Below are 20,974 nucleotides of genomic sequence, written 5' to 3'. Positions count from 1 at the left end.
CCAAACAGGGAGACTTGTGGCACACTTGCAGGCTGAACCAAGCTGGGGGAACATCTAGCACAGGCAGAAATACCCTTGAAGAAGGAGTGTGAATTAAAATGTCACCTCACCAAAATCTGTGGGGGAAATTACAAAGGTAGGCTTGTACAGAGGTACCTTGGTTGTCGAATGCCGTGATCCTCGGACGTTTTGGCTCCTGAAAGCCGCAAACCCAGAAGTGAATGTTCCAATTTGCGAATGTTTTTCGGAAGCCGAACGTCCGACGTTGCTTCCGCAGCTTCCAATTGAGTGCAAGAAGATCCCGCAGCCAATCGGAAGCCATGCTTTGGTTTTTGAACTGTTCCGGGAGTCAAATGGACTCTGGGAACGGATTAAGTTCGACAAGCAAGGTACGACTGTACATCAAATTCAACCTGAAGGATCCAGGTCTTTTGGTAGGAACTGCTTGTGCCCTTTCCCTCCTGCCCCTTGGAGCCAAGGCTTGTGGGAGTGAGCTGCCGGTGCCTCTCCCTTTCCCCTGAGAAGTAGGCAGTGCTGTTCCTAACCTGTCCATATTGCAGTGAGTTCATGCTGGTAGAATGCCAGCCTTACACCCAAAGTAGTCCTCTCTCCTTGATCTCCAGGTTCTCTCCCATCACGATCGACAGCATGACCAGCCTGGCGGGAGTCAACCTGACAGGGGCCTCCAGTGCCGGCTGGTGCATCTTTGTGTACAACCTCTCCCCAGAGGCCGATGAGAGTGTCCTGTGGCAGCTCTTTGGGCCTTTTGGAGCAGTCACCAACGTCAAAGTGATCCGCGACTTCACCACCAACAAGTGCAAGGGCTTTGGCTTTGTCACCATGACCAACTACGACGAAGCAGCCATGGCCATCGCCAGCCTCAATGGCTACCGACTGGGCGACCGAATTCTCCAGGTTTCCTTCAAGACCAGTAAGCAACACAAGGCATGAGCGAGCAAGCGGGGCGAGAGAGATGGCGGGAGGGGTGGGGTGGGGTGGGGTGAGCGGCAAGGATGCTGGAAAAACAGCCCTCTTCCCCGACTCGCCACGAGAACGGAAATGTTCATTGACTCAAATGTTGCAGAATATTTAAAACAAAACAAAAAAACCGCCAGACACCGTGATCTTCTCTGGGAAGCAGGAGGCTTCTCCCGCTCCCCCTCCCCTGTGCCCGACAGCCCAGCAGGGAGCACGGACGTGGCAACATGTCAGCCACCTTTTGAAAAACCGATCCCTGCTCTTGGCAATGTGCAGGGGAGACATCCACTCAGAATAGAACACCTCTCTGTTTCTGTGACCCTACTGCGCCCCCCCCCCCCAACCCGGTCCCTTGTCCTAGGCTTTTCTAACATACTTTACCCAAGTCAGAAGCTTTCTCCAATCTTCCATCCTTCCTTCCCTCTTTGAATTCTGACCCCTTATATTGTTCCTTTTGGATGGGCAGGTTTCCTGGCCCCGGGGTGGGGGATGAAAACCACTCTCTCCTGTAAGGTGTGATATAGAAACACTCCCGACTCTCCCCCCCCCCCAAAATATTGCGGATCAGCAAATCCAAGAATTGTCACGACTGCTTTTCTGAGCTAGCCTGGGGGGGGGGGGGAGTTACAACAATCCAGCTCACCACTTTTGTCCTTCTTGGATGCAAAAAAAAAATAAAATACAAAAAAGTACAAATGTGGTGGGTGGACAATGCTCTCATCTCATCCCTTGGTCTAAAATGTTAGCGATATTGTTTGTTAATCCTACCACCTTGCCTGGCCCTTAATTAGAATGATGTTGTATTTGGGAAATAAACCCACCCCTATATGTCCTGAACGGGGGGTCCTTCTTGCCTTTCCCCAGAGAAGCCTCATTCCCTGGGGGGAAAGCAAAGGCCCCACATATATATTTTTTCTGCTCTGTTTTGTAAGTTTGCATATCAGGTTTGATAATTTGCTTACGTCCTGGAATAATTTGGGATTAAAGTAAGGAGTGTGGGTCATGGCGATAAGCAAGCGAGAGAGGCCAGGGACCTGGCACAGTGTCCAAGATTCCTAGTCGATTAATCAGGTTGTGTGGACTAGATGGGTCAAGTTTCTTTTCGGGTCAGAAATATGGACTTGAATCAGGTGGTGGTACAATTTAAACCTGCTGTTTTGCCTCCTCTCCTAAAATCAAGCCTTTCATTCTTTCCTTCTTTCTTTATAAATTTTTAGGCGAAGAATTTGTTAAGACCAAGCATGGGGCCATCTGAGAGAGAGAGAGGAGGGAGCCAACCCCCCCCCCCACCCCCAAACTGTGTTAGTTGACTATCCTGATAAGCTAGAAAGTTGTTTTTGATTAAAGGGGGAGGTACAGGAGTGGGAATGGGCTGGTGGGTGAGTTTTCCCTTTCTCTTTTTCAATGTTAGATCAATCTAATGACTGAATGAAAGGGGGAAATGATACATTAAAAAGGCTGAAATGGGAAACAAAATGAAAACAACAGCAAACGTTTAGAAAGATTTTTAAAAAATCTATTTTTATAAAAAAGGAAAAGAGACCTTGTTGGAAATTTTTACTGGGATTCTTGAACTTCACACACACACACACACACACACACACACACACAAATTCAAAGGGAGAAATGGAAAGCAAGTCACTAAGTGCTACTGCTCTACACACTCCAGTCATTCATTCCCAATGGCCTTTCCAGACAAGTGATGGGGATGTCCATATTGTATCAGATTTGACAGATACAGGTAGCTTGGAGCCACACAAGAGTCTCCATATAATGAACTGGGATTTTGGCATCAGCTTTGTTATGGGGTTGAGTTGGGGGATAGCCATAGCTCTGAGCTGGGACGGTTCCTTCCTGAAAGCTGAGCCTTCCCTTCCTTTTGCTAATTCCACCCAGGTTTGCAAAACGACTTGGCGGTGCAGCGGTTGGGGTTGAGCCTGGCTTTGTTGCAGGGAGGGTTTAAACGCCAGCGAAAGCAACTGAGCCCACCAGCACAACTGTGGCGGCTCACAGTGACCGAAGGCATTTTTAAAAGCGTGAGAATTAGAAAGGAAACCGAGTTCAGTTAGTGCCGTATAGAGAGGTGGTGGGAGCAGGAGAAAAAAGGCATGGCTTTTTACAAAGGGCGGTGTACCAACAGATGCCAGCTGCTGCCAGTTGCATAGCAGCAGTTTCACAACAGCAGTGAGTAAGGCCCATGTGCTTTCTCCACACCAGAAGCATGCTGGGAAGGTAGCTGCTTTTCTTGACCTATTGTCTTTTTCCTGCCACCCCCTCTCCCTTGCCCCCATCCCCAGTTGCCTGGAAAGTCTTTGAGAGTCTTGTGCAGGAGCAGCACTTAGTGCCCCAGATTGTTCTGTCCCTCCCTTAGCTGGGCAAAAGCAGCAGCAAATTGCTTTCAGGATTCTTTCCCCCCCCTAGCCTTTTTTATTTTATTTTAATGCTTTTCTTGTCTTTGTGTGTCTTGTTAGGGGCTGGGGAAAGGGCAGAAGGGGCTGCAATCACCTTACGGTTTTTTGCAACATCCCCACCAGACTTCTCTCTTACCCCCCCAGCCCCTGCCAAAGGGACAAAAAGCCTAGGAAACAGTTTATTTCTTTAAAAACAACAACAACAATGGTTTAGGCTGTGTGCTTAATACCAGCATTAGTTTTACACACGTCCATTTTCAGAGTTGTTTCCCCGCTAAGATTTCTTTTGGCTTTTTCATCGGAAAAGCCATCGAGTGAAATTTTAAAAAAAGAAGCACCCCAAAACAGTTAGTGCTGCTAGAGTATGGAAGCTGATTTGTGCAGATAGGTATGGTTCTGCAGGAAAAGCCTGCTGCTGCTGCTGGATGGGGGAAGAGGGGCTCTATTCACCCACCTCTCAATGCATGCCTGATATCTACCCTTAGCAAAGAGACAACATGGTCCTCAGTAGGGGAAGGGTAGCAAGCAACTCCTCTAGCTGTTGCAGAGGACGCAAAGCCTGAACTGTCTCAGATGTCAGTGCCCACTGCTGGCACGCCAAGGCTGTTATGCATGATGCTGCAAAACATCTTGGAAAGAAGAGGGAGAGTTAGATCCGCAGAGGTCCGTGTACGACGCAATGGACATCAATTACGGAAAAGTAGATTAACATTCAGTTTCCCAAAGGCAAGGCAGCTTGATCCAATTTGGGAGGCTCCTGGGCAGTCCATTCAGCGTAGTGCTATAATGATGGGCTAAGTGCAGGGGCAATCAGGAGAAGGATCATGAAGGAAAAGCAGGGACCCTCTTATTTTGAGGGGCGTGTCTTGTTTGACACTGACTTCTGGTAGTATCCCACATCCATATACTGTAACCGGCGTCCACAGCTCCAACAGTCTTAAAAATTAAAGGGTTCTCTTTATGTTTATTATGGATCCAGCCGTTTCATGTAAGAGACCAAGGATAAGTTGGGTAGGCGGGGAGTAGGGAAGACTGGTCCAAAGAAGGTCATGCAGCTGGAGGCTGGGGAATTGGCAAATGCTGCCCCCTAGGAGCCTGGCATTGTACTTCAGAAGAGTGCAACAGGAGACAGGCTGACTTTGGCCTGGGGTTGAAATTGCCTGTCTTGGCATTTTCTGAGGAAGGACTAGATAGGGAGCAGCGAGCATTTGCTAGGCACCAATTCTTCTCCTTCCCCTACCATTTGAGTGGACGCCAGGCAAAACATTTGCCACTTGCCCTTTCCAGGCAGCTTAATGCAACCAAATAGGTCAGCTCTTTGACCCCCTTCGCTGTTGAATGGAGATCTCGGGGCTGTTTTGGCAATGTCTTTGCTCTGCTTTGTCCATGTGGCTTCCTAGAACAGCTGAGCGCAAGTCACACTTGGCCAGGGGAACTGCACGGCCCGGTTTGTGGGGCGGATGAGTCCAACATGATTCCTGGTGATGCCACAAGGGATGGCTGTGCCACGCCTTCCTTTTCAATAAGGGGCACAGTTTTCTGTTCCTCCTCCGCCTTCCTAGGTGGAGGCATTGGCAAGACCCAACAGTCAAGTGTCCATCTGGGCATTTGATAACTCTGTGTTCATTCTTTCTCTCGGCTCACTCAAGACAGTTCCGTTTCCCACCCGCCCTCACTCCGAATTAGCCACATGCCCTGGCAGCTCTGAAACGGCACCACCTTTTCGCCCTCAGCCATTCTGCTAGATTTAGTGCCTGCTCTGCTGTGGCTGGTCCATCCCCGAGAGAGAATACGTCCCCACAAAGCCAATCACCTCTGTAAAGCAACACTGCACTTAGCCACAGTGGACTCCAGCAGCCAAGGATGTCTTCTGACTTTCCAGCAGAAGGTCTCTGGTGTGCTGGGCTGTAGGAGAAAGGATCGGAGCTCTTTCCACCATGCTGCGAGGCAGTTGTGGAGCAATCTGACCCGTAGGAAGGCCTTGCAATTCCCATGCTTTAAGATTTCTCTCAGGGGGCTTCTCTTTTCCTCTTGGCAGCAATAAACCTTCCAGTCTTTTGAGATGCACACTCCTGCTTGGGTTCTTGGTCCGAGGCAGCATGGGCCAGTGGTCACAGCATGGGCCAGTATGATTGCTTTGTGCTCATCTCGCAGGAGGGTGAGCGCCTCAGCCCACCTTTCTGGATCCTTGCCAAAGACATGCTCCTTGTCTGCTGGACATCTAGCTTTCAGCATGACATCCCCGCTCCGATTCTAAGCTGATGGCATGTTTCCCCTCCACCCGATGTCTTGTGGTATCTGATCCATCATGGGGGAGAGATTGGGGGGAACCCTTTGTCCATGTTTGGAAGGAAAAGGTACTTAACCAGGTTCCCCACCAGAGATTTGGATGCCAGTTTGTTGAAACACAACAGCAAGTTTCAGCTAAGTTGGCCTTTGAGGCTAAGCATTGAGACACCTGCTTAAAACTTCCTTCGGTCAAGGCAACCAATAATGTTCTTGGGTTGTCTGCAAAAATTGCAGGCGGCAAGAGCTTTTTTGATGTAGCCAGAGAGGTGCGTATGTGAGTGAGCACCTCTGCACATGCTTAAGGACGCATGTGCTCTCTGGCTCAAAAGGGAAGCCAGGGTGAAACTAGGATTCACCCCACTGAAGCGTAGACCTTCCAAGCAGCTTCTGCTTCCGGCTTTGCCATCTAAGCTGTGACCGAGTTACTATCATGCCGCCTAAAGGCATCCTAGCATAAGCATCACCCCTGCCTGTTAACCATGATAGTAGGATGATATGCTTAGAGCTATTCCCTGATCAAACCCTGCAGGGACTGTGTACCCAGCCACCTATCCCACCTGGCCCTCCTGGATTCAGTCTCCGTCTGATTAAATGTCCTAAACATGTTGGCAAGTTTAAGGGCGGAATAACCCCACCCACCGCCATCTTCAACCAAATAGACCTTGTGTGTCCGAGGCCATGTTTATTTCGCGGAAAGCTAAAACTACACCGTACGTAACACAACCCTCGAAGGGAAGGAACTTGCTGCTCCAATATCTCACACCTTTGTCACGTAGGCCTTGATTCGAAGGCTTGGGGGAAGCTTCCCTGACAGTTCTTAATACCAAATCTCTTCCCACTGACCGTTGCCCATTGTAATTCCCCCCACCCCCCGCGTTTTTTTTAACAACGGGATTAACACGCCTGAGGGTGTCATCTCTGTTACTGTATGTAAGTTTCCTGTGATATAGGAGGTGCTATCATGGAATGGGTAGAGGGGCAGAGATGAGGTTCTTGGAACAGGTGAGAGTGTTCCATCTTTGGACCAAGACATCTCTTGCTCCATGTTCTCCTCCACAGGGAGCCTTCATCCCTTTCGAGTGTGTATGTTTGTTGAATGGGGACAGGCCAAATCATTCACTTGGGACAGTTCCTCCACAGCACTGCCCAGCTTATTTCTTATTTATTTGGTATAATAGCAAGAAATTGTGTGTTTTTTTTTTGGGGGGGGGGATGATGGTGGAGAGAAATCTACTCAAGTTTTTCACTCATCCGGCAGCCACAAATGCCAAATACCTTTGGAGTTTTAGCCATTTCCGTGGAGGCATTGCCCGGTTTCTCAAATTAAAGCCAAAAGAGCCCAGGAGGACTTTTTAAAAAATGTCTGAATCTTGCTCTCAGTAGGGCTGCTGCTTAAAAATAAAAAAGAATTTATTTATTTTATTTTATTTTATGGTTGTCTCCCTTCAGAATGGAGCCTTCAAGTGGGATTAATCTGTTTGTAAGGGTTGTACTACACTGACATCCATGTCCATGTTGCTTTTTTTTTTTTTTTTAAATTCCCCCTCCGCATACTTCAAAGGGAACGAGAAGGGAAGTTTCTCTTAAAAAAACAACTTAACTTTTAAAAAGGGGACGCAACTGCTACCGCCTTTTCCCGAGGCATCTCTTTGGATCTGTGTTCACAAATCACATCCTGAAAATGCACATCGGCTATTTTTCCGTTCTTCTTTTTAAAAATTTATTTATTTATTTATTTTGGTTTGCTGAAAACAACGAAGTCATCGTTGGCACTTGTGGAGCAAGGGACTTTTATTTTCTTTTGCTCTCAAGCAAAAAAAAAAAAGGAAACAAAATGAACAACATTTAAAAGACGAACTTAATGATAATTAAAACATTTTAGCATTAGTTCGAGTTTTAATTGTTTAATGATTTAGAAATTAGTTTAGGATTTCTTGATTTTTTGACAATAAATGTGTTCACTTGTGTTTTGTAAGAGTCTGTGGCAGCTTCTGTTTGCGATAAAATGAGAAAAAAAAGAACAAAAAAACTGGCACCATTAACTCTTGTATCTTTTTGCGAATTTTAGCTTCTTGTAGTTTTTAACTTATTGTTAACTTAAATATTTATTACTGCCTTGTAAAAGTACATTTGTGTATATTTATGTTCTCATCAGAGTTGCAAGTTAAAAGGGAAATATTTTTTAATTTGCTGAGAAGTGATTATTCCTAATTTATTTATTAAATAGCAAACAAAAATTGAAACAACAACAATAATAAAAATAATAAACGCTTAAATGACAGGCTCTCCAACAGGGCAAAGTGCACAGAGGTAATTTTTTCTTTTTTAAAAAAAACAACAACCTACAAATGTGGCATTTAGAACAAAAAAAAACTTTATAGGCAAGTTTGTTTGTGGGGTTCGATGTTACATCATCTACTTTTGTCTTGTTGGGAAAAATACATTTGAGTCTTCATCCTAATAGAAAGTAAAGGGGAGGGCGGGAGGGGGAAAACATGTAGCTTGTCATTTTCTCTATTTATTCTTGTGTTTTGTACCCTCTGCCCTTTACATGCTGCCACTCAGCATCCCTCCCACATGTTAAAAAAAGTTATTTCAGTGACAGTTTGCTTCTTTTATTTTAAATATTTGAGCAGGCACCACAGGCAGCTGAGACGGGCTGGCACAAAGGAAGTTTTTGACCCACTCTGGCTCTGATTCACTGAGATCTTTAAGCACAAGGGAAGGTCTCTAGTCACGACAAAGAACCTGCTGGATGGCTGGGAAGCGGGAATCTCCCAACTCAGGAAGAATTTCAAATGCAATTCGCCAAACCCCTGGGCAACACTGCAGAAAGGGGAGGAGAGTAATGGTATAGCGAGTGACTCTGGGAGCCACCAATAAAGGAAACTGAAATCTGGCAAAGTATACAAAATCTAAAAGGTATATATGAGAAAGCTTAGATCCGAGTAACACATTTGAAAATTAAATTCTCTGAAATTTAAATAATCAGGATGGCATATTAGGTCAGCTTTTGCCAAGTTGGCGCTTTCCAGATTTTTTAGACTGGGACTGCTGGGAGCTATAGATCTATGTGCTGATGGAACAAATGTAAAAAAAATTGAGCTCATGCTACTCTTTTGAGGCATTTTCTTTTCAAAAAGACCACTGAACTAAAAAAAAACTTGCATTCTTGGCTACTGAATGAAGCTACTTCAAATCCAAGAGGGGTCAGCGTGGCCTTTTCTTCAACACAGCCCTTGAGAGAGCTGTTCCAGAAAATTCATCTTGGGGGTTTCCTGAAACTTGGGTCTCCAGCTGTTTTTGGACTACAGTTCCCATCATCCCTGACCATTGGTCCTGCTAGCTAGGGAGGATGGGAGTTGTAGTCCAACAACAGCTGGAGACCCAAGTTTGGGAAACCCCGGATTAGATGAAGGCTAGACGTGTCCCCCCCCCCCATAATTTACACTGTCAGGTGGATTAGTTACTTTGATTTGTGCCCTGCCATGTGGCCTCCTTAGAAAACCACTCCGGCAGCTGAAGAACTACTAGGTGGGAGCACTGTTCCTGGGCTGTTCTCTTCTATCATTGGGATTAGCCTTTAATAATCTTAGAAAAGAGGTCATGTTGCAAACTCTTTACACTAGCTAGCCACAAAATCCGCTGGACGGTGGATTCCAAAGTGGACCCCTGCTCCGAACTGTACATGAGTCTGGGAAGTGCTGATCAGAGGAGTCATCTCTGAAACTTGTTTGTCAGCATTCAAACCCACCTCCAGACCAGAGGAACGATGCCTTGGAGCAGGGGTCAGCAAACTTTTTCAGCAGGGAACCAGTCCACTGTCCCTCAGACCTTGTGGGGGGCCAGACTATTTTTTTGGGGGGGGGGAGTAAACGAATTCCTATGCCCCACAAATAACCCAGAGATGCATTTAAAATAAAAGCACACATTCTACTCATGTAAAAACATCAGGCAGGCCCCACAAATAACCCAGAGATGCATCTTAAATAAAAGGACACATTCTACTCATGAAAAAACAAGCTGATTCTCATTCTACTCATGAAAAAACAAGTGATTGGGCCGGATCCAGCCCCCGGGCCTTAGTTTGCCTACCCATGCCTTGGAGCTTAAAGAGCAGGAAAAATAGCGCAGCCCTGTAGCTGTATTAAGTCCTCTCTTCTCAATACCACTCAATATATGCAGGAAGAAGCGTAAAACTACCTGTGTGCATGAATAGTGGGAGTGGAAAAGGTAGAAAAACTCCACCCCTACAAAGCTCTCTTGGTGGGTGGGAAATGGAAACCCACTGAAATTCTTTTGCTACCCACAACACAGCCTAGAGCCTGGCTCCCTTTGCAGACCATGCAGCCACCAAACTAACTTCCGTGCTTAAAGAACTGTTCTGAAACAGAGCCACTGAGCTAAGCTGCAAATTGGAAAGCACAGCTACTTTAGGGAGCTTTGCCTCCAGTTCGAGCTAATTTGGTCAAGACGCTTTTCCTTTGGCTAGCCGGCTCAGATCCTGATTAATTTCTTCTCCCGCAACCACCCCCCTGCATCTGACTCCCTTCCCTGCATCTCGACGAGGGCATTTAGTGGCAAAACGAAATTCTCTTTGTGATCTGTTGCTTCTAAAATGGTCACAGCAATCTAGCCTCTTCTCGACTATATTTTTTCAAGTAGCAATAAGTGCCAGTTTGAGTTTACTAAGAAAAAAAAAAAAAGCGAAGTGGATTGAAATGGGGGTTGGAGCAGGGGTGGGGAGGGAAAGAGAGAATTCTGCATGCCAACGAAGGCAGACACCAGAGAGCGAGCGAGCGGGGCTCGTGGCATTTCCTTATGTTTGCTAGGCAAATTTGCTTCCAAATGATGGGTCAGGGTGCAACATTGAAGGGAGCAGAGGGTTTAAAGAATTGTCTGTCTGTTGTAATGGCGAGATCCTAATAACCTTTTTACATGCCCTCCACCCTCCCCACCAATGTATTTAGTCATGGGGCATGGTGGGGCTCAGGGGAAAAGATGACAGGCCTGGAGTACCTGGCCCCCAGAGCCTCTTTAAGCTTCACATGTGTATTGGGACAGTTTTTAAAAACAATATTTAAAAAAAAAAATCATGAGAGAGTCTGTTGATGTGGGAAGGGTTTAAAAAACTGCTGTTAAAAAAAAGAAAAAAATGACACTTTGCATTTAGTTTAGAATATTTATTACTGGGATTTCAGGCACGGCGGCTGTATGAATCTTTTACATGGAATTGTTTAATTATTTGTACTTTTCATGCCAGAAAATAAAAAGTTCAGAATCTTATGAGAGTCATGTTGTCTGTTTATGTGATAGAGAATTCTAGCAAGGCAGAACAGGGCATGATAAAAGTTGTCCTCTCTCCCAGAAGGCACCAACAAAGCACACATTATTCATAGAAACTGTCGTTCAGAATAGGAAAAAAGTCCCGTGCCCTGTGCAAGCAAACACCTCTCTCCTCTTGCCAACAATTATTTTGGCAGAGTGTTTGATTTACATATCTACATCAGAGCAAATGTCCACAGTTGCTTCAGAAGCGAAGCAACTTTTCCAGGCGAGAAGAATGGCTGAGAAGCACTTTAACCACACACAAACACTCCCAAAAATCAGAAGTGTTTTGATGTATTGGGACACAGCCCAGTGTTAATATTCATATGCCATACCCCACAGTCGCCTTGACTAGGCTTAACTGTGCAGGGGTCCTTTACCTTACCTTTTACACATATAATATGAACATAGCGCAAAAAGTCTGTTTTGGATTGAAGGCTGGGCTTGCATAACATGATGGGAAAGTCCCAGAATGCTTGTAAATTTTGTGTTAGCCAGGGAGGAGAAAGTACAGTGGTACCTTGGGTTAAGAACTTAATTCGTTCTGGAGGTCCGTTATTAACCTGAAAATGTTCTTAACCTGAAGCACCACTTTAGCTAATGGGGCCTCCCGCTACCGCCGCACTGCCACCAAGCGATTTCTGTTCTCATCCTGAAGCAAAGTTCTTAACCCGAGGTACTATTTCTGGGTTAGCGGAGTCTGTAACCTGATGTGTCTGTAACCCAAGGTACCACTGTATATCTCGGCTGGCTCATGCAGTCAAAGGACTAAGCCATGCATGTTCTCATGGCTGTTAACTGTTGGGATAGACACAATATACAGGCTTGTACATTTACTGAAGCAGATGCTCCACTTACTCTGGGTTACTCATACGTACTGGGGGAGTCAGCAGTAGTAACTAGGTGGTACCTGTGGTCTGTCACACAACTGAAAAGAAACAACACTGAGACGGGCTCTGCAGTTGGTGGTGGTCTACCTGCAGTAGATCCCATTTGAGTTCTATGAGAAAAAGTAAACAGGAAGCAGTTAACATACAGCAAAGGAGCAGAGCCTGATCCTTCGTCCAGAGACTGAAGCCCGTTTTAATTTCAATTCCCAGCGGTTTGCCCAAACTCTGTCTTTTACTTTCTTCTATAGTGGCCACAATTCACTTATGTGGGGGGAAACTGAACACTGACACCTGAGCGATGTTGCAGTAGGATGGTCTGTCCCCACTAACAGAAACACTCTGCATATTTAAGTCACTCTTGCAGGAACAATGAAAACACCCCTAATAAAGGGACATTTTATTAGCATAAATAAAAAAGAGGTCTATTTGTCATGCTATGGCAACCAAGCCCAGAAGCAAATGAATGAGGTGCTAACTCAAGTTTTGCCCTGCGCACAAGAGTCAAGTTTACTTGAAGTGTGTTTCGGCGGGGGGGGGTGGGGGGAATGAACGGTGCTTGTGGGAGGTGGGGCACAAGAGTCTTGCCCATCCATCCTTCAGCGATCAGAGGATTGATCCAAAGGAAGGGAACTGAGGGGAGCGCGTACACACACACCAGTTGAGATCTGGTTTGAGAACAGATGCTTCCATTTAATGTCTTGTTTCGCCAGCAGAAACCGCCTCCGCCACCCCATGGGTGTGGGAGAAACACCTCCTTCCCCCTCTGGAAAGATTGGGGGAGGGATGAGGTGGTGCGCCCCTCCCCCATCGATAACCAACTGCACATGCTTCCCTGCGTCTTTGCCCAGGGGAGGCTGAACCCATACAGTAAACATGTCCCCAGTCACCAGAGGGGCCTTTTGTCAGACCTACCCCCCCAACCCCCTCTTCCCAGCACCAGGCGCCTTTTGCGATAGGAGCTCAGATGGGAAACAATGGTGGCTAGGAGGGAAGTCGCCTCCCTTTTTGTTATGGAAATGCTCCGGCTTTGACAGCAATGAGGGGAGCAGGTGAAAGGCACCAGCGCTGCCCTCCCCCGAAACCTTTATCAAGAGGAGCATAGCAGCCCTGGGAGGCCCAGTTCCCCAAAGGTGGAGGGGGGAGGAGGAAGGAAGAGTAGGGTCTGTTGGGTCTAATGCATCCTGTCAAAGTTTCTGCCAGCCCCTCCTGGTGAAATGACACGTGCGGAGGCCACTGATAACAGCTGCATGAACGGAAGGCAGACATAAAACTGGCCGTGTTGTGCCATCCCCCTTTCATACAACCCCTTCCAAACAACTCTCCAAATCTCACCTTTGAGGCCACAGACAGAAGAGAGCAGAGACGTTTATTGGAAGGGAATGTGGTGGTGTGTTGTTTTTTTTAATAAGAGTTCAACATCAGACAGCAGATTAAAACAACAACAACCAGGCTGTGATTGGCAGTGCAGAGGGCAAGCTAAGGAGCAGGTTCTTTTCCCAGTCTTCTTCTTTCAGCTGCGCAAAGTCTCAGACAGAGTGGAAATCTGGCTCAGAACAGAAAATGCTGGCAGGAGAGAGCTTCAGGGGAAAAGGCCTGAAGTCTCTGCATGGCTGAAAAGTAAGGGCTCTTCCTCCACAAAGAAGCAACCGTTAAGAGGCGGAGGAAGCCTTTTCCCCAGCAAGAAAATGGCCCAAGCAGCTGAGCAGTCCTGTGGGTTGTGCATGATCTGGGCAGATGGTGCCCTGGAAGGAAAAAAAGGGGGGGGGGGGCACACTCAATCCCCAGTGTTTCACAGGGTAAACATAATTATTCAAAAGCTCCAGAGTCCACTGAGGAAGAGCAGCGCGAACAGTGGAGAAAGGATGTCGGGGGTCCATGTGGGGGAGCCCCAGGGGGGATGAGAAGTAAATTTTGCAGTGCTTCTTTGAATCATGTCGATTAGAACCTGGTCCCACTGACAACAGCTCTTTTGCAAATCTGCAGGGGGGAAATCGCAGACAGGACAAATCAGAACTGACAGAGACACTGATCTTCCTTCAATACATTAAAAAAAGAAGTTCTGATTAAGCAGAAGGGGGCAAGAGAGGCAAGCGACTTCCCAAATGGCCTGATCCTGAGATCAAGTGGTGCAAAGGGTGGAGGAACCTTCTCAAAAAACTCTGCTCCCCTTTCCCGGTGGGGCTTTATTTACTTTCTTTACGTACACAAAATTTATACACCACTTGATTGTATTAAAAAACCTAAGTGGTTTACAAGAAATACTAAAATTATCAATGAAAACAGCAAGCACAATTAAAAACATTTTGGTAATTATTAAAAGCAGAAGTAAGGGATTTCAGGACACCTGCCCGGTGTCAACAGGCAGGGGGTTCCAATGTGTAACTGCTGCCAAACTAAAAGTTTTTGTCTGTACAACTTAGAACATGGCTTTGCTTCCCCATTTGCCAGCGCCCATGGCTACTGTGTCATCTTGAGACTTGACAAAGGAACTCACCTGCCAGCCTCAGAGTTCATCGTGACCGAGGTCTTTTGGCTCCTGGCAGGCTGCTGGGGTGATAAACTCCATCAAGTACTCACAGCGGCTGGGCTCTGTCGTCGATGTGACCACTGTCTCCTTGCCACATGTAAGTTTCACCTTGGTAGGAGAGAAAACAGGACATTGGCTACCCACTATGGAGTCTGTGGCTTAGTACTGCAGCTGTTGTGCAGGAGCCCATTGCTCTTACCGCTGCCTGTGGCATAAACCCTCCCTTACCCACTGTCATTTCTTTGCAACAGGCATGGGGAACCTCTTTGGTCACTCCTTGGGGATGCTGCTGAACTACAACTCCCATCATCCCTGGCTATTGACCATGCTTTCAGACATGGATGAGTTCAGCAACACCTGGATGGCAAAGGTTCCCCACACCAGCTTTACAACGTACTGGCAACAGTGTCAGCCAACCACTGACACCGTTCTGCCAGGTTTTAAGTTTCTGCCAGGTGAGACAAATCACTGGGCCTGTTCAATGTGGGATGGGAGAATTCCTACTCTGATCCAAGCAAGGCAGACCAGCCTGATCCTGAACTCGCACAAAAATCCCTCATCCATCAAATCTTCCCAAGGGAAATCCTAATATTATGTTGGAGTAGATGAAGTGATTGTTTATATACAGCAGACAGATGAAGAATCAGAAGTTATTTAATTTCTGAACTGTATCTTTTCTATTTTCTCTTGAAAGCTTTTCCTATCTTTTTTCTTATCTCTCTATCCTACTTTTTCTTTCTCGCCATGTTTTTATATTACTTAACGTTGAACAAAAAAGATATTTGAGATTAAGTTTTGTATTTATAAACTCTAATAAAATTTATTTTAAAAGATACGGAGGGAAATCCTAGGACATCACAGAGGCAAGGAATGAATGAATGACTTAACCACGGTCACTGCCCCATCCCCTCAGGCTGGTCTGCTAAAACTGGCAGCCCAGCCCCAAACTTTCAGATGTTCCAACAGGTAGCCAACTCTGCTTCCTACTTACTTCTTAAAAAGTGCACCTCTTCTGTTGAACTGCCCTCTTCCCACTCTCAACTAGGTTTCCTTCACTAACTGGGATCAGGGAGTCCACATTAATGGGCACGCTTGGGAGTAGAAAATAAAGGTTTGGGGTTTTTCGTTCCATTTGAGCCAGAACTTGGGTGTGCTGGAAACCAAACAGCTTCACGCAGCCTGCAGATAGGGAGGCATACTGTCAGCTGGGTGACAGGCCACTTCGCTGCTGCTGCTGGGCCTTGAAAAGGCAGCTGTATCTTGCTAGTCACCCGACCAAGCTTGCTGGTCTCTTAGGACTACGTGAATCACTTACTGTGGTGGATCGGTTGGGGCCTTGCCAGCAGCCTGTCCCGTGTTCGTACTTCATGACGCCAAATTTGTTATCCTCTGGACCGCTCCAGGAGCCCCACGTGCTGGAAAGGAAGCAACAACTCAGAGCACCCAAAGTAGCCCCTGCTAATCATAACCTTAGGGAACATTTAGAACCAGGTGGAGCCACTTCTACACAGGATGAATCTGCTCCAGGGTTGGCTGGTCTCGGGGGCAAGGATCTAGCCACCAAGTGAGGTCGTATCAGCGCACCTGACCACTTTCAGGAAGTTAAAATAGGCAGCAAGGTGTTTTTAAAACAGCACACCACACACATGAAGTTTTCTTCCCCGTTTCTAATTGAGTAGGTATTCTTACCTACTCAGTGCTAAGGGGCACGGCTTTATTATTCACACTGATAGTAGTGGTTATTATTATCTTATTCCTTATATATTACCTGCCCTCCACCCTAAGGTCTCAGGGCAGGTTACAACATAAAAACAACTTACAGTTACAGAAATAAGGTGGGTCCTAAAAATATGCACTTCAAGTGTCAAAAGCCAGGACAAAGAGGTGTGTGTTTTAGATTATCCAAAGTGCCTGATGTACATCATCATGGTTGTAATCCTAATCCTTACAGCCCTGTAAGGTAGGTCAGTATCATCACCCCCAAGATGAGGATTGTTACGAGGTGTCCTAAGGCTGAGAGTCTAACTGGCATAAGGCCTCCTAGCATGTTGAAGAGCAAAGCCAAAGTTCAAACTATGCACTTCCTGATCTGTAGCTCAGCCTCTGCTTAGTCACTAAAACACTGCAACATCTCCCTGTTTAGCTTGGGAGGCTAGTGACCTCAAACTGTTGTGAAACATGTTGAATCCTGGAGCACTGGAGTCTCTTACCCAGAGGTCATCAAACTTTTTCTGCAGGGGACTGGTCCACTGTCCATCAGACCTTGTGAGGGAGCCAGAATATCTATCTATCTATCTATCTATCTATCTATCTATCTATCTATCTATCTATGGGGGGGGGGTGAATGAATTCCTTTGCCCCACAAATAATCCAGAAATGCATTTTAAATAAAAGGACACATTCTACTCATGTAAAAACACGCTGATTCCCAGACCGCCCGTTGGCCGGATTTAGAAGGCGATTGGGCCTGCTCCAGCTCCCAGGCCTTAGTTTGCCTATCCATACTCTTACCCAAGGCTGGTCTCCGAGCCGCCATGTTTGGGTTTCTGAGACACTCTGCTGAAGGGACAGAGGCGATAAATATATCTGAAGAGGAAAAGAGCATAAAAGAAATCCATGAGATCCCTGAGCCATGTGCTTTGAAGTGCCGATAATTAGACCATTAGCCCTGGCTCCTAAAACGATGGCACCCAAGGCAAAATATATTTGGAAAGGATACTGCTCGGGGTTAGATGGAATGGGAAAGCATGGCAGGAAGAAGGCTAGGCTCCTGATCTGCCCCTTGCTTCCAAGATTATTTTGCTATCAACACCAGAGATTTAAGAATGTACGAGATGAGCTTCCCATTGAAACACACAGAATACAACTGTGTGCAACCTTTTAAACATGATCTGCTTACAAGGAAGAATACTGAGCATCCAGAATAGAAGTCTTATTGGTCTATCAAGTAAAGAACGAATGGGGAACCTCCAACTTGCCAACCAAATCAAATTAGGCCCCCCAGGTGTCCTAATTTGAACCACATGGCCCTTTCCCACTAAACCATATGCCACCAGGTATAGGGTGGGTGATGGTGCCACTACACAGGAAAATCAGGAGCTTTTTGGTGCACTCTCAATGGTTCTTCTGCAAGCAGCGCCTGCGTTTGGCCCCTTTTAAATTTGGCCCCAAATGCCGGCCCCGCTGTGATCTGCTGTACTCAGGAGACCCTGATCAGAGCTTCCAAGTGGTGATTGCATTTGGTATGGAATTAAAATGTGCTATCAAATGCAAGCCAGCTGGGATTGTCTCCAGTTGCAAGTTCCTGACTGAAAAAAATCTAACTGTGCAGGCCAAGAAACATTTTTTCTTTGCAGGTCTGTTCGATGTTAAGCAGGTCTCCAAAGGGAAACATCATGGTGACATCAGGTGATTACAGGTGTGTGGCTGTGCTGGCTGAGGCTGTTGGGAATTGTAGTTCAAAATATCTCCGCAGAATCAGGCTGGCAAATACTGTACTAGCTGGCTTTCTATGAGCTGAGCTTTAGAAGGCAACACTCTCCTGCTTAATCATCAGGGTGGGGTGGAACACTGATGCCTATGATAACTCTTCTTATAAGGAGTCCTGCTTGTCCCCTAGTCCCATCTCTACAAGGCATCTCCTACTGTACAGCCCATGGCACAAAGGAAGCCCAACTAGGAGCAGGGCCTTAAAGGGCTGGACCATAACTCCCATATTTCCCAACTACGGGCAATGCTGGCTGGGCCCAATGGGAGTTGAAGTCCATCTGGAAGGTGACACATTCCCCAACCTTGGTCCAAAGAATTGCAAGCCTCTTAAGAACATTCACATCGCAAAGCTATCCTGCCCAATCACCAACATCATGGCCAAGAGGCATCTGAATTCCAGGCATCATTCAAAATGTTGGGGGACATGGGCTGAACCCAAACCAAACTTTGACCCTCAATACAAGATCCAGTTTAGAAGCTATAATGAGCATTCAAGAGTAGTTATTTGTACAGTCGTACCTTGGTTTTCGAACAGCTTAGTTCTCGAATGTTTTGGCTCCTGAACATCGCAAACCCAGAAGCGACTGTTCCGATTTGCGAACTATTTTTGGAAGCCAAACATCGGACTGGGCTTCCGTGGCTTCTGATTGGCTGCAGGAGCTTGCTGCAGCCAATCAGAAGCCATGGTTTGGTTTTAGAACATTTTGGAAGTTGAACAGACTTCCTGAATGGATTCCATTTGACTTCCAAGGTACAACTGTATACCTAGATCAAAGAACAGCACCTCTTCTCTTCTGACTGAGTGTAGAACCTCACTTCCCCAAGAAATAGTAAAAAATGACTTCTGATGGAGTCTTATCTGCCTAAATTTTGAGTCCCTGGCTCCAATTTTGGAGCCTTCCATCTTCAGTTTTGAAGGGGGTGCCTTTCTTCTCACCCTGAGCTGCCCCAGCAAGCTTGCCAAAAGCTAGCCACCTTGTTATAGAGGAATTTGCCATACTACCAAGCTACAGTTTTGGGGAGTAAAAACCAGCTTCCTTTTCATTAATAATGCTCATCTTACAGTCAAGAACAGGAGCAAAGAACCTTTTGGCCAGATCTCGATCTCCTGCCGCTCTACAGGCTAACCCTGGCGGGTGGGCAGGCCACCCACCTTCTTTTTGGCACCTCTGGAGTGACGGCTTGTAAGACATACAGTTCAAAGAGAGCACTCCAGATGTCATAGGGCTGAGCAGAGAGAAGACAGCCCTTCCCCAGAGGAAACAAATAGTCAAGCAAGGGACACAGGCACCTACTCATTAGTGGTGAGTTCATAGCACTGGCCGTAGAGGTAAGAAAATTCACCATGAGGTCCAAAATCAAAGGAGATCTCTTTCTCCAGGCTCCTGGGGGAGGAAAGGAAGAAGGCGACATTGTTAAAAGAAAAAACTACACACAGGCTAACAGGACATTTGACGGAATAAAGGTTAATGGGGCTAGGGGGTTACTGGAATATCCCTGGGCCAATTTTAGCAGAAATACAGGAGGGATGCTTTGCTCAGAAGGCAAAAGTAATCCAGTCAAAAAAAGGCTGAGAATTTCTGACCACTAAATCTGTCTTCATACTTTGAAATTCCTACTATTTAACATATACAGCAAAATATGGAGAAGGCTGAGGGAAAATGGGGCTTTTGGCTCCAAAACTAGAAGAGAACGAAATGTTTATTGTATTTTTAACTGGACATTTTATCACATGGGATATTGTGATTTGAAAACTCTGAAGGCTGTTCCGAGTTGTGCCTAAGCGACAAGAAGCATGGATAGAAATTTAAAACAAGCAGGCAGACCTCCTGGCAGCCTTTAAGTGACTTTCTCTAGACAGCAGGCTCATAACATTAAGGGGTATTTCCAGAGGTGGGAGGCCATGCAGTTGATAAGGACAAAGAGTAAGAAGCTGCTGCAATCAAGGAAAGGTTTTGCGGGATACATGCGTTCTGTGGAGGTGAAACCTCATCTCAGAACACACATTATCCCAGAAAGGCCAGCAGGAGACTGGCGTGAGACAAAGATGGCAAAACGTTTCATGCTTCTCACAAATTGTCTTTTTTTTAAATGAAAAAATGATTTTTTTAAAACAAGAGGAACTGACACAGCCATATTGCTGAGCCAGCTCAACGGTCCATCTAAGTGAAGCATGGCCTCCCCTGGTGGGCAAGACCTTTCCAGATTCTGCAGCAAAGAGGCAGAGGGCCATGTTACCCCACTCTTGAGTTACAGCTCCTCCCAAACTGCCAACGCCAGGGAGCTGAGAGAGGACGGCCAGCGTGGCAGCAGGTCCCTTTTGCTTCACTGACCACCAGGAGTCAAGTGTTATCCTGGCATCGGTCTCCTCCGCCCTCTCCCGCTGGTGGAAGGCAAGTCCAGCCTGTGTCAGGGGTCAATGGCCTTTGCCCAAGCTCTTTGTTAAGTGGCTGTCTTTGTTCCTTGCCCTTCTCTGCCTGTCCTCCCAGGGGACCCCACGGAGCAGCAAAGGGACTGGTTGGGGAGGCTGGGTCCCATGGTTACCGCCCTGTCACCAAGGCTACTCCTAATTACGGGTCTCTCTCTCCCCCATGCGCACAGAGAGATGCAAAGCTCTTTGTTTAATAAAGGAACTGCCTTAGCCTTTAACCACTTTGCCCTGGTCTGATCAACATAGCTTTTAGGAAGAAGGAAAAACTCCTGTCCTCTCCTCCCTCGGTCTGTTGTGGCAGGACGTGCCTCGGAGCCTTAAGCCACTTCTCTGTCTGCAACAGCCCCCCACCAGCAACCTGGGGAAAGTGGGGTAGAAGCGACTCACGGCTGTGAGACTCTAAGGATAGGGGTGAGCAAGTACGTTCAGCCATGCTGAAACTTTGAAGGGAGGGCAGGTACTAGCCCTAAATAAAAGGGACCGTAAAACATCCTCCTTCCTTTAGAAGGGAAAGATGCCTTTCATTACTTAAAAAAAAGAAAGCTTGGAACGATGACACCAACAAAACAGGTCTCAGCTGTGACTCCAGACTTCCATTAGCTGCTTACTTAGCTGACACATTTTCTCCAAC

General features: G+C 46.5%; 2 protein-coding genes and 1 long non-coding RNA gene across 13 annotated transcripts in view; 1 reads left to right on the top strand and 2 right to left on the bottom strand.

Annotated features, from left to right (window-relative positions):
• ELAVL3 (ELAV like RNA binding protein 3) overlaps positions 1-7,513 on the top strand; it is an 81,728-nt gene extending 74,215 nt beyond the window's left edge. For 3 of the 6 annotated variants that reach the window (XM_083420447.1, XM_083420446.1, XM_083420449.1), the window contains 2 exons: positions 603-931; positions 2,196-3,324. In XM_083420447.1, the coding sequence (XP_083276573.1) occupies positions 603-931; positions 2,196-2,233 (367 nt within the window). In that variant the 3' untranslated portion in view covers positions 2,234-3,324. Of the gene's footprint in view, positions 1-602 lie in introns of all 6 variants that reach the window. The other 3 variants (XM_083420448.1, XM_083420451.1, XM_083420450.1) reach the window with 2 other exon arrangements.
• A 3,333-nt stretch (positions 7,514-10,846) lies between these two features.
• Positions 10,847-20,974, bottom strand: part of LOC310667991 — a 160,484-nt gene continuing 150,356 nt past the window's right edge. The window contains exon 3 of the long non-coding RNA XR_014506518.1: positions 10,847-11,352. This is a non-coding gene — a long non-coding RNA (uncharacterized lncRNA). The remainder of the gene's footprint in view (positions 11,353-20,974) is intronic.
• The window catches only part of PRKCSH (PRKCSH beta subunit of glucosidase II), a 36,763-nt gene continuing 26,635 nt past the window's right edge, over positions 10,847-20,974 (bottom strand). For 2 of the 6 annotated variants that reach the window (XM_083420164.1, XM_083420165.1), the window contains exons 14-18: positions 19,208-19,297; positions 16,935-17,009; positions 15,739-15,838; positions 14,391-14,531; positions 10,847-13,873 (exon numbers count right to left, since the gene is read on the bottom strand). In XM_083420164.1, coding sequence (XP_083276290.1) covers positions 14,400-14,531; positions 15,739-15,838; positions 16,935-17,009; positions 19,208-19,297 — 397 coding nt within the window. In that variant the 3' untranslated portion in view covers positions 10,847-13,873; positions 14,391-14,399. The remainder of the gene's footprint in view (positions 13,874-14,390; positions 14,532-15,738; positions 15,839-16,934; positions 17,010-19,207; positions 19,298-20,974) is intronic. The other 4 variants (XM_083420169.1, XM_083420167.1, XM_083420166.1 and 1 more) reach the window with 3 other exon arrangements.

Source organism: Podarcis tiliguerta (assembly GCF_965153285.1).
Source record: "Podarcis tiliguerta genome assembly, chromosome: 17".
Lineage (NCBI taxonomy): Eukaryota > Metazoa > Chordata > Lepidosauria > Squamata > Lacertidae > Podarcis > Podarcis tiliguerta.
Note: the sequence above shows the minus strand (reverse complement) of the source record. Positions and strands in the feature narration are given on the sequence as shown.